Below are 13,296 nucleotides of genomic sequence, written 5' to 3'. Positions count from 1 at the left end.
TTTCTTTCCCCACAACAGACACTCTGTGAGGGAGGGGAGGCTGAGCCATAGGGATATAAAAATCTAAATATATAAAATAAAATAAATGAGGAAGCCCAGATATTACTGAAGAAGAGTTGGTTCTGATATGCTGCTTTTCTCTACCCGAAGGAGGCTCAAAGCAGCTTACATTCGCCTTCCCTCTCCTCTCCCCACAACAGACACCCTATGAGGTGGGTGAGGCTGAGAGAGCCCTGAGATTCCTGCTCGGTCAGAACAGTTTTATCAGTGCCGTGGCAAGCCCAAGGTCACCCAGCTGGCTGCATGTGGGGGAATGCAGATTCAAACCCGACTTGCCAGATTAGAAGTCCACACTCCTAACCACTACACCAAGCTGGCATTCCTAAAGCCGATAATCGGTGTGAAAGTCAGACAGTGAAAAAAAGCCAGCAGGAAGAAAGGTGAACAATTGAGCAACACGAGAGAACAACAACGTTTTATTCCTGGTACAAGCTTCTGTGTGCATGCACACACCTTCAGATACACTGAAACAGGTCACCAAACATTAGCTATAGGAAGAAGTGTGGGGGGGGATTAATTGCCAGGAAGGACTAATTAGAGTCAAGATGCTTAAATAACTGGGCAATGTATAGCTAAGATTGGATCACGGTAGTTGGTAAAACCTTTTGAGTAGCAGAAACTTAGCAGACGACATAATACAAGAATTTACAGATGCAAGAACTGTATGACTCTAGCATGTGTTGATTCAGGTAGGCAGCCGTATCAGTGTGAAGCAGCACCAAGTGAGTCCAGTGGTACCTTTAAGACCCACAAAGGTTAATTCTGGGTACAACCTTTCTTGTGCCCGCACACCTCGCCAGATATGCTGAAACAGTTTTCCTCAAGCTTTACATATAGGTGGCAGCACAGGGTTAGTTGTCAAGAAGCCCTAGAAGAATTATATAGTCATAGAATCATAGAGTTGGAAGGGACCTCCTTGGTCATCTAGTCCAACCCCATGCACTATGCAGGACACTCACAACCCTGTCATTCAGCCACTGTAACCTGCCACCCCCTTGAGCCTTCACAGAATCAGCCTCTTCGTCAGATAGCTATCCAGCCTTGGTTTTAAAATCTCCAGAGATGGAGAACCCACCACCTCCCAAGGAAGCCTGTTCCACTGAGGAACCGCTCTAACTGTCAGGAACTTCTTCCGGATGTTTAGACGGAATTTCTTTTGAATTAATTTCATCCCATTGGTTCCGGTCTGTCCCTCCGGGGCAAGAGAGAACAACTCTGCTCCCTCCTCTACATGGCAGCCTTTTAAATACTTGAAGATGGTGATCAGATCCCCTCTAGTTAGAGTAGATGTGTAAACAAAAGTACGGCTGGGATTAAAGCTGCTGTTAAGACCTGTGAATGGTAGCAAATCAGCATACAAATACAAGAGTTGAACAGACGTGGGACCAAATTTTGAGTCCCGTGGCAACTCCAAGAACAAAAGTTCAATTCTGGGTAGAAGCAGGGACTTAGAGATTTAGCATGTATCTTAGCAAACTTCTTCAGAGACACTGAAACAGATTTCCTCAAGTGATACATAAAGGGGTGAGTGTGTGTGTAGTAGGGGTAAGTTTTGAGGAAGTGCTAATTAGAGTTAAGATGCAAAAGTAAAGCTACGATTGGCACCTTGTCTCAAGACGATTCCAGGAAGAAGCTCCCAAATTATTCTGCACAGTCTTTGCCAACACCAGGGGAGATAGTTTCACATCCTTTAGCTGTGGAACCAAACACTGAGGTCTGTATGATGTCAGCCTCCATACTCAGACCCACCACCACTCCAATAACTGAAGACATGACACCCCCAGAGTTGATTAAGACAAGCACTGAGTGGCGGATGCCAGTCCTGGTCACTCTTTTCACGACGACTGACCAGGCAGCACAGATTCCCAATGACTGGGGCTTAGCAGTCATCGCGTCAATACACGGAAAAGGAGACCAATCTAATGCATCCAATTCCCACCCCATTCGTTTGCTCAGCGTAGTAAGCAAGCTATATCTATGTTAGAAATTCTGGGATGGGCTAGACAGAGAGAACAAGCTTTAAACCTTGCTTTAGACTAACGCCTAGTTCTACATCACCTGGCAAAGAAAAATTAAGTGCCAGATTAGCAAAGAAGAAAGAAAAAGCCACTGACAGCATTTCTAGAAACAGGGTATGGGCTGAACGGCAGGCTTCATTAATTGATCATAGACTACTTGCCCCCAGCACTTCTAGAAGGAAGATGCCTACACATTCCATGTTCCCAGCTCCTTCACCCCTGCCAATCTGGCACATGTGTCATTACATTTAAAAACTCTACAAGGGCATGCATTCCACGCACCTCAACCCCTTAATCTAAGTCCCAAGGCAGCCTGGACACATTTTATAAATCCTTCTTCCATGCAAACCTCCACCAAAATGGCCAATTTCTGTTACTCAAGTTTTATTCTTAAGGAAGATGATCACTCAAGTCCATCAACACCTAGCTAGTATGGGAAGTTCTGTAAAATTTAAACTTTTCTTTTAATGGTTATTTCTATATGTTGTGTGTAGGGGAAGCACACCCTCTCATTATAATGTCATAATGTTGTCATTTGATCTCAGGATTGTAATCAGCGATCTGACAAGCGATCAAAGGACAGAAGCCCCTCTATCTTACTCCAATTGCAGGTCTCCTATTTGAGCATGAAACACAGTGAGAGATCTCTCCCTACTCTGTAATTCAGTGATGGAGAAAAAAACACAGGGATTTATGCAAGTTCTCTGCAGGAATCAACATGACTATAGTAACACCAGATTCGAGAGATTCTGGCTTCAGTCTAAGCACTGAGACAGTGCTTTGTGTGAACGCTTCAATGTGACATTTTCCCTCTAATGTGAATTCTTTGGGGATGAGTAAACCTTAGACTGAAACTTTTCCTATTCTGAAAATATTCTACGGTTTCTCCTCTGTGTGAATCCTCTTATGTTTACTAAGGCTTGACTGAAAAGAAAAGCTCTTGCTACAATCTGAGCAATTAAACAGCTTCTCTCTCGTGTGAACCTGACGATGTGAAGTAAGATGGTCACTTCGTCCAAAGCTCTTCCCACATTCCAAGCATTTATAGCACTTCTCTCCTGTGTGGATGCGTTGATGGCTAGTGAGGTTGCTACTCTGAGAGAAGTCCTTTCCACAATCCAGGCACTGATAGGGCTTCTCCCCTGTATGAATCCGTTGATGGTTAATGAGGTTAGTACTCTGAGAGAAACCCTTTCCACACTCCAAGCACTGATAGGGTTTCTCCCCTGTGTGAATCCGTTGATGGCTATTGAGATTGGCACTCTGAGAGAAGTTCTTTCCACAATGCAAACATTTAAAGCATTTCTCTCCTGTGTGAATCCGTTGATGGTTAGTGAGGTGGGCGCTCTGAGAGAAGTTCTTACCACACTCCAAGCATTGATAGTGCTTCTCCCCTCTGTGTATCCTTTCATGTGTAACAAGACTTACATGATGTCTGAAGCTCTTCCCACATTCCAAGCATTTATAACGTTTCTCCCGTGTGTGAATTTTCTTATGTTGATTAAGGTCTGATTTATGAGAAAAGGTCAATGTACAATTTGGGCAGTGAAATGGTTTCTCCCCAGTGTGAATGAGCTGATGGGAAGTCAGATGGTGGCTCTGTCTAAAGCTTTTCCCGCACTCCAAGCATTGATAGGGTTTTTCCCCTGTATGAATTCTCTTATGCTGCTTAAGGCCTGATTTATGAGAAAAGCTCATGCTACATTCTGAGCAACTGAATGGCTTCTCCCCAGTGTGCATGAGCTGGTGTGAAGCAAGGTGGTGTTTCTGTCTGAAGCTCTTCCCACACTCCAAACATTGATAGGGCTTCTCCCCTGTGTGAATTCTCTGATGTTGATTAAGGCCAGATTTATCATAAAAGCATTTGTTACAATCTGAACATTGAAAAGGCTTCTCCCCAGTGTGAGTGAGCTGATGTGAAATAAGGCTTACTCTACACCTGAAACTCTTTCCACACTCCAAGCATTGGTAGGGCTTCTCTCCTGTGTGAATCCGTTGATGGTCAGTGAGGTTGCCACTCTGAGAGAAATTCTTTCCACACTCCAAGCATTTATAGCGCTTCTCCGCTGTGTGAATCTGTTGATGGTTAGTTAGGTGGGCACTCTGAGAAAAGTTCTTACCACACTCCAAGCATTGGTAGGGCTTCTCCCCTGTGTGAGTCCTTTGATGTGTAACAAGGGTTCCATGCTGACTGAAGCTTTTCCCACATTCCATGCACTGATAGGGCTTCACCCCTGTGTGAATCCTTTGATGTGTAACTAGGCTTACATGCTGACTGAAGTTCTTTCCACACTGCAAGCATTGATAGAGCTCCTCCCCTGTGTGAATCTTATGATGTTGATTAAGGTCTGATTTATGAGAAAAGCTCATGCTACAATCTGAACAATTAAATGGCTTCTCCCCTGTATGAATGAGTTGATGTGAAATAAGGTGGTGTCTCTGTCTGAAGCTCTTCCCACACTCCAAGCATTGATAGGGCTTCTCCCCTGTGTGAATCCTCTGATGTTGATTAAGGCCTGATTTATTATAAAAACTCTTGCTACAATCTGAGCACTGAAATGGCTTCTCCCCAGTGTGAGTGAGCTGATGTGAAATAAGGTGCTGTCTCTGTCTGAAGCTCTTCCCACACTGCAAACACTGATAGGGCTTCTCTCCTGTATGAATCCGTTGATGGTCAATGAGGTTGCCATTCTGAGAGAAGCTCTTCCCACACTCCAAGCACTGATAGGGTTTCTCCCCTGTGTGGATTCTCTGATGTTGATTAAGGCCTGATTTATCATAAAAACTCTTGCTACAATCTGAGCACTGAAATGGCTTCTCCCCAGTGTGAATGAGCTGATGGGATATGAGACTGACTCTACATCTGAAGCTGTTTCCACACTCTGAGCACTGATAGGGCTTCTCTCCTGTGTGAATCCGTTGATGGTTCATGAGGTTGGCACTCTGAGAGAAGTTCTTTCCACACTCTAAACATTTATAGTGCTTCTCTGTTCTGTCCAATGGCTTCTCCCCCGTGTGAACGAGTTGATGTGAAGTAAGGTGGTGTCTCTGTCTGAAGTTCTTTCCACAATCCAGGCACTGATACGGCTTCTCCCCTGTGTGAATTCTTTGATGCCGATTAAGGCCTGATTTATCGTAAAAGCTCTTGCTGCAATCTGAGCATTGAAATGGCTTCTCCCCAGTATGAACAAGCTGATGTGAAATAAGGTGCTGTCTCTGCCTGAATCTCTTTCCACACTCCAAGCACTGATAGGGCTTCTCTCCTGTATGAATCCTTTGATGATCAGTGAGGCTGCCACTCTGAGAGAAGCTCTTTCCACACTCCAAGCATTGATAGGGCTTCTTTCCTGTGTGGATCCTCTCATGAAAAATAAGGCTATCTGTCCAACTGAAGCTCTTCACACACTCCAGGAAGTCATATGTTTTCGTGCCTATTTGGATCTTCTGGTCTTTTTTAATGCTGGATTCGCAGCTGAACCTTACCTCTTTCATAGGGCATGTATTCCTTCCATTTTCTTTTTGCATTTTGCTTTGTGCTGAGATGTCATATATGTTTCTGCCCTGACAGGCAACCAATTTATTGCTCCACTTCTGTTCTCCTTTCCTTTTCCATGGGCTCAGAGGTTCTATCTTCTGAAGTTCCACCTCCAGAGTCTTGTCTCTTTCTAAAGACACTTCTCCTGGGTTCTTCTGTCTCTCTGGTGAATCTCCTGCTGGAAAGTTGAGAGAGAAATCAAATAACAGCTCTATGAAAGAAAGAACATTTAGGATAGCTTGTCATTACCAAATGGTCCTTTCCCAAATAAGAAGCCTGGAAGTGCATTTACATAACAAGCAAGAGAAAAAGGACAGGTAGGGAAAGATGGGTACTGAGGGACCAATAGGGGAAATGAGGTCTAACCAATATGGAATAGAGCGGTTTTATAATGGCACCATTGCCTCCACACAACAAACCTACCACTTCCTCAGTAGGCTAATGAGCACCACCAGTTCCACATTGCCCATCTCACCTGTTTTGTGTATGTAGTAACAAGAGGGGATCCAGAGAAAAACATGAGAAATAGTGGTAGGGAGAGAACAGCCTGGAGAATTCCTCCCCCTCACAACCCAACTCTCTCCTTCCAGGGTGTCCCAGGAAGGGGTGAAGCATGATTTTGATTGAAGGGGTCTTCAAAGTGGCTGACAATAGCCTTTCCTTCTTCTCCCCACAATGAATACCCTGTGAGGTAGGTGGAACTGAGAGAAATCTGCAAAAACCGTGATTAGCCCAAGTTCACCCTGCTGGCTGCATATGGAGGAGGAGTACGGAATCAAACCTGATACTACATATTAGAGGTCTCTGCTTTTAAGGCAGCTCTCAAGTGCTGCAATTATGCCAGTCACACAGAAAGGCTATTATGGTGATGAAAAACCTGACCAAATAGATCTAGAATCATAGAGTTGGAAGGGGCCATACAGGCCATCTAGTCATAGAATCATAGAGTTGGAAGGGGCCATACAGGCTATCTAGTCCAACCCCCTGCTCAATGCAGAATCAGCCTAAAGCATCCAGCTGCTGCTTAGGCAGTCAATTCTACTGCTGCACTACTCTGCTGTGAATTTTTTTCCCTGATATCTAGCGTGTAACATTCTACACTGGTCCTCTCCTGTGCTGCCAACAGGAATCTTTCCCTTACCTCCTCTAAGTGACACCCTTTCAAATACTTTGAGAAAGCCATCCTTTCCCCTCTCCACCTCCTCTTCTCCAGGCTGAAGATTCCCAAGCCTTTCCTCACAGGGTTTGGATCCCAGGCCCAGATCATTCTCATTGCTCTCCTCTGCACCCTCTCAATCTTGTCATGTCCTTTTTAAAATGAGGCCTCCAGAACTGCACACAGGACTCCAGGTGAGGTCCAGACAGAAGGGCTATGAAATCCTGTGATTCTGATGTGATGCCTCTGTTGATACAGTCGAAAACTACATTTGTCTTCTTTACTGCCGCATCACACTGTCTGCCTGAATCATATTTATTTAGATTTGTATACCGCCCTTCCATACGGCTCTGGGCGGTTTACATAGACACCATAGGGTAATTATATAGGACATTGTAACAATATAATGATCATAACAACAAGTTAACCAGAACAATATTTTAACAGGAACAGAAACACTGACAAAATCCTTGGGTAGACCAGATGGTTCGGTCATGGGATGGGACCAGCAGATGTTTTGGGGTCTGTTTGCCTCAAGCAAATGCCTGGTGGAGGAGCTCTCTTTTGCAGGCCCTGCGGAATGCCTAACAAAGCACCACAACATGCAAACCTTACAAAATCCTGCAACCATGTAAAATGCACAAGACTGTGACATGGAAGCCTGTGTGACAGGAATTCCCAAGCCATCCAAACGATGGAAAGGGAAGTCATTGGTTTTGGGTTTTCAGAATGTAGCAATAACTCACACTGTACCTGTTGCACCCCATCCAAAAAGAGTATCAAGCCCTATTTTAAGCTGAGTGAGAAGAAGACCAAGAACAGTCTTAGGACTGCTTAAGCTGCTTGTTTCTGCCTTTGAAAAAAGGAGCCATGCTGCCAGATCAGCCTGACAGGAGATTTAGACTGCATGTGGAGTGGATTATATGTAACATATCAAGCCTTGTCTGCTGCTCTGTGAAGAAGCTTCACGCGAAACAGGAACAACAAACCCGGGAGCCCGTCAGAATCTGCTTGGATTAATTTATTTCACAGCTTACTCAAGGGAGCTTGTGACGTCTACGCGAGGACTTTAACTCACTCAGGAGAACAGTGAAATCGAAACAGAGAGCAGTGCAGAACATCAACTCCCCCCCTCTCTTGAAACCATAGAGCAGGGGCTCATGGGAATTGTAGTCCGTGGGCATCTGGAGAGCCACAGTTTGGCCACCCCTGCTGTGGGGCTTGCTCTCAATAAAATTAGGTTCCAGAGACTTTTCAACAATAACAGTGTATAACACCTCCCCTTCCCCATGTCCAACTCATGTAAACTAAGTGCTTTGTTTCCAAAAAGCAGTACATTACCGGCCTGAGCCACAAGGGAGGGCGGTATATAAATATAATAAAATAAATAAATAAACCACTAAATCACAGGGCTGCATTGATATGGTTAATCTCTCCTGTCACCATCTCTGCAGCTTATCGATGCTCTCAGAAACGACAAGAAGAGCTGGTTCATAATACCTTGCTTTTCACTACCCAAAGGAATCCTAAAGCGTCTTACAAACACCTTTCCCTTTCTCTCCCCATAAGATAGATTCAAGTGGCTAGCCGTGTTGGTCTGAAGTAGCACAACAAAATCAGAGTCCAGTGGCACCTTTAAGACCAACGTAGATTTATTCAAGGTGTGAGCTTTCATGTGCAGGCATACTTCCTCAGACAAAGGAAGTGTGCCTGCACACAAAAAAACTCACGCCTTGAATAAATCTTTGTTGCTTGTAAAGGTGCCCCTGGACTCTGATTTTGTTATTCTCTCCACAAGAGGGAGCCTGTGAGATAGGTAGGGCTGAGAAAGCTCTGAGAGAACTGTTCTGTGAGAAATGGGACTAGCTTAAGGTCGCCCAGCTGGCTGCATGTGGAGGAGTGGAGAATCAGACCCGGTTCTCCAGGTTAGAGTCCGCTGCTCTTTAACCACTACACCACCACGCTGCCTCCTACGTCATTGTTGAGATAGAGATTGTTCTTGCCAGAGGCAAAGGTTCTTTCTAAGGGATTTGGGTGGTCAAAGGAAGCTCAACAATGTACGGCACACAAATATACAACTAGTAGTTGAAGTATATTATTTAATTTATTAACCGCCACGAGCCTCTTGGGAGTGGTGGTTCATAAATGTAGTAGTAGTAGTAGTAGTAGTAGTAGTAGTAGTAGTAGTAGTAGTAGTACAGACTAGATCGGGCACCCCTCTCCCCTTAGGACCGGGGCCAGAATTAGACCAGCCTTGTTCCCGTGGGCCCCCTTGTCCCAATCGTTCCAATTTTCTATTGGCCCTCCTAGTTCCACCCAACGGACTCATGTAGGATGTAAATTATATTCAGAATGACTTGTATGGAATTTTAGTATTTTGTTTTAATGGGGTTCCCAACAGGATTTTATGGGGATATATTATTATGTATGATTTATATGACGATATTGTAAACCACCGCGAGGCAGTTGCTGAGAGCAGCGGTAATATAAACCACACGATAGATAGATAGATAGATAGATAGATAGATAGATAGATAGATAGATAGATAGATAGATAGATAGATAGATAGATAGATAGATAGATAGATAGAGAGAGAGAGAGAGAGAGAGACAGAGACAGAGACAGAGACAGAGACAGAGACAGAGAGACAGACAGACAGACAGAGATTTAGAGAGAGAGAGAGAGAGAGAGAGAGAGAGAGAGAGAGAGAGAGAGAGAGAGAGAGAATCAAGGCCCCGTTCTAACATGTATTTAAGGGGGAACAGAAAAACACTATAAAAGTGTTTAGACATTCCAATAATATTTATGCTACCAAGAATACACCCAGGCTTTTTTGGGCATTATCAAAACTATTTATAGTCCCGCTGAAAAGGAGCAAAAGTTGGACGCAAAGGCACATTGTTAGGAAAAACCGATTGGGCATGTCATTTATTCAGGAAACCTCTGAGGTAAACACGATGACAGAGCAATCCTAAAGAGGTCAATTCAGAATTCGACTCAAATCTACTGAGTGGGGCCGATTCAAGGAACATGTTTTTAGGTATCTACTGCGTAACGCAGGGTTCCTCAACCAGGGTTTCCTGGAACCATGGGGTTACTTGACAGCCCCTGGAAGGGTTTCCTGAATGGGTGGGACTTAATTAATTTTTAATATTTTTTTAAAATATTGGTTAAACAAATGTAATATCAGGTAATATGACAACATATGGTCATGTTGACCGATCACCCCTCCACCCCCAATTAGCTAATAATAGGCCTGGAGGAGGTGGGAAAGGGAGGGGTCCTGGGTGGGCATGTCTACAGCGAGGCTTCCCAGCCCTCTTCTGCACAATCACACCACTTCTGGGGTTTCTTGAAGCCTGAAGAATGTTTCAGGGGGTTCTCAGTGGAAAAAAAGTTGAGAAAAGCAGATGTAACGCCTCAGTACATTTGGTTCCTCGAACGGGGAAACTTCACCCAAGAAACCTCCTCGGATCTCCAATTGACACACAAGGTAAACAGCTCCCTGTTTCCGACCTCACAGGGGTAGTCAAACTGCGGCCCTCCAGATGTCCATGGACCACAATTCCCATGAGCCCCTGTCAGCGAATGCTGGCAGGGGCTCATGGGAATTGTAGTCCATGGACATCTGGAGGGCCGCAGTTTGACTACCCCTGGGCAATTCTAACACCCTCCCCCCCCTCCCAAAAAAGACTGATTTTTCCTCCCTCTGTCAGCTCTTAACTGACAATAAAGTTGACTTCAACTGCGCTAAATGTATTTCAAGCGGGTCGCCGTGTTGGTCTGAAACAGCACAACAAAACAAAATCAGAGCCCAGCGGCACCTTTAAGACCAACAGAGATTTAGTCGAGGTGTGAGCTTTCGAGGGCAAGCACTCTGAGGAACTGGACTCTTGATTTTGTTTTAACTGTATTTCAGCCTTTTTAATCTGGAAGAACCGGTACATCTTTATATCACAAAGCAGAGTAAGATGAAAAATGTCCTCACATTAACATCAAAGAACAGTGAGTAGGAGAACCAGCATCCCGGATATGAGCCAGTTTCACAAACCTTCCTCAGCTCATTCAGAGGTTATACGCAACCATACAAATTCAAACGGAGCACGGGGTCTCTTAGACCAGGCGTAGTCAACCTGTGGTCCTCCAGATGTTCCTGGACTACAATTCCCACAAGCCCCTGCCAGCATTTGCTGGCAGGGGCTCGTGGGAATTGCAGTCCAGGAACATCTGGAGAACCACAGGTTGACTACACCTGTCTTAGACAGCAAAAAAGGGCCATTTAGTGCAGCTGGAGTCAACTTCAACCAGACAGCATGGTGTAGTGGTTCAGAGTGGGAGCTTCTAATCTGGAGAACTGGGTTTGATTCCCTGCTCCTCCACCTGCATCCAGCTGGGTGACCTTGGGCTAGTCACAGTCCCATTAGAGCTGTTCTCACAGAGCAATCTTTTCAAAGCTTTCTCGGCCCCACGTACTTCATAGGGTGTCTGTTGTGGGGAGAGGAAGGGAAGGCCACCGAAAGAGGCTTTGCGACGCTTTTGGCCAGCAAAAAGCGGAGTATAAGAAACAGTTCCTCTTCTTTCAGTACTCCAACAGGAGTTTGGCAACTCAGTCCACTAAACTACACATCCTTGGTACCAAAACGGTAAAACCTGCACCTTGGAGCAGGGAGACACTTCTGGGAGTCCATACTCTCATAGCTCTTGGGAAAATGAAGGCAACCCTCAATAAAATGCACCTTCATGAGTTAATTTACAGGTCAGCCTGGGGCACTCTACGAAAATATCAATTTCTCCAGGTGGTGGCAAGTGGACAACTACAGAGGAAAGATGGGGGGGGGGGCTAAGCAATTTGGTAAAGCCAGCTGGGGTCAGAGAAGCATGGGGAAGCAGTAATTTGGGGGATTTGTTACCTGCTTGTGATGGCCTGGATTTGTCACAGACAATCCCTTTTCTGTTTTCATGATAAAAGAGCCGAGACCCTTACCCAGAGAGGCCACCGCCTCGTAATTCTCCCGCATGACTTCCCAGTACAGGGTTTGTTGGGCCGGATCCAGCAGGGCCCATTCCTCCGGCGTGAAGAAGACGGCCACCTCCTCGAAGGACACGGGCGGCCCTGAGGGGGGATTTCCCCCGTTCATCTTCTCTGATTGTCCCTGAGAGTCAAGGAAAGCAAGATCCCACAAGTGAATCATGAGAAAGAAAAATATGGAATACATCAACCTAACAGCAAGAAGCATTCAAGATGTCTTTTTAGACTCTGAGGAGTAAAAGAAAATCAGAGGGGAACCATCTTGGAACAATGCTCCAAAGAATATGGATGGATTCAGAGAAGAGTGCTTAACCAGACTTCTCTTGCATCCTATGTCCTTGAATCTTGCATGGAGTTCAGCACCAGCAGACCCGGATGGCGGTTCCCTTAACTACAATAATATCCCCAAACCCTATAAATACAAAGAAAAGGCCCTGAGTCTCTTCCCCCCTGGCTCCCATTACAATCTGCCTAAGTCTGGGAACGCAGGCAGACGGAGGGTTGGGGGGAGGGCCTCGCATGCTGGCCCCTGCCTCCACACAAAACATTTCCCCGCCTGCAGAAAAGTAGCCGCTCATGGACAAGTCCTCCAAGGGGGCCTTCCTGAAGGGCTAGCTTTCTGTGCCCCAGGAAACTCTCGGCTTGGAGCAGCCCCTGATCTCAGCCGCAATCTACAGGGCTACACCCTCCGTCCAGGTTATTCACCCCAGGGGAAGTGGAAGACTGCAAACTGGGTTGCCACATCTGGGTGGGAATATTCCTGGAGCCTCGGGAGAAATCTCAGCGGGGCAGAGAGGTGGCAGCTGGAGACAGACACCCCACACCTGGAGGATGACACCAGCTGCTAAGAAGCAGAGCTGGGAGAGCGCAGAAGAGGAGGCGGAGAAGGAAAGAGCCGGAAAGGGGGAAGGGAGGGAGTTTAGCAATGGAAGATTCCCAAGGAAGGGGCTGAATGGCGCCCCCGGACTGGGACTCTCCTGGGGGGGGGGGCACGATTCCTGGGTGACGCTTTTCCTAAAAGGGGGGGGGGGTTGGGTTTCCTGCCTCCTGACCCTCCGCTGGGCCCGGCCACCTTTTGCAGATGGATCCGGGGCGACAGGAAAAGAAGCGAAGAAACCACAAGTTTCCTCCCGCCCCTGCAATCGGGTGGGCGAGCAGCCGAGACCCCCCCCTGGAGCCGCCGCCCCCCGCCCCCTCCCCGCCCAGGCAGCACCCTGATCTCCCCCACCCCTTCCTCCTCCCCCTGGCCTGCACCCACCTCGGCTGCGCCCCCTTCCCCCAAGAGGCGAGTCCTCCCTCCCTCCCTCCCTCCCTCCGGCCGGGGAAAAGGGGCTCCGGGACGCACAAAGGGCGGCGGATCTCCCGCGCCCCCCAAATCCGCACTTCCTCCCCCCCACCCCCCAAAGACACGCAGGCTCAGCCAGGGGGGCGCGGCCGATCCGCCCCGGGGTTTGCGCGGGGTTTCGGGAGTTGTAGTTCCCTGCAGCAGAAGCCGAG

General features: G+C 46.7%; 1 protein-coding gene across 2 annotated transcripts; it reads right to left on the bottom strand.

Annotated features, from left to right (window-relative positions):
• Positions 1–459: 459 nt before the first annotated feature.
• LOC143833900 (uncharacterized) lies at positions 460–12,964 on the bottom strand. Of its 2 annotated transcripts, none has more exons than XM_077330176.1 (2): positions 11,755–12,964; positions 460–5,791 (listed from the first exon to the last, which is right to left on the bottom strand). In XM_077330176.1, exons 1-2 carry the CDS (start codon positions 12,005–12,007, stop codon positions 2,955–2,957), a joined length of 3,090 nt encoding a protein of 1,029 aa, XP_077186291.1. In that variant the 5' UTR covers positions 12,008–12,964; the 3' UTR covers positions 460–2,954. The 2 variants fall into 2 exon arrangements, with proteins under 2 accessions (XP_077186291.1, XP_077186292.1); XM_077330177.1 differs by having other exon boundaries at positions 460–5,788.
• Positions 12,965–13,296: the final 332 nt, after the last annotated feature.

This window comes from Paroedura picta, chromosome 3 (assembly GCF_049243985.1).
Source record: "Paroedura picta isolate Pp20150507F chromosome 3, Ppicta_v3.0, whole genome shotgun sequence".
NCBI lineage: Eukaryota > Metazoa > Chordata > Lepidosauria > Squamata > Gekkonidae > Paroedura > Paroedura picta.
This window is presented reverse-complemented; position numbering and strand designations above follow the sequence as displayed.

What these genes read in the sequence shown, in the direction of transcription:
- LOC143833900 (XM_077330176.1), bottom strand. Translation starts at nt 12,007, where the DNA reads ATGCTTCTTGCTGTTAGGTTGATGTATTCCATATTTTTCTTTCTCATG. An exon ending in CGAGGCGGTGGCCTCTCTGG is followed by an intron (nt 5,792 to 11,754) that starts GTAAGGGTCTCG and finishes TCAACTTTCCAG; the next exon opens with CAGGAGATTCACCAGAGAGA.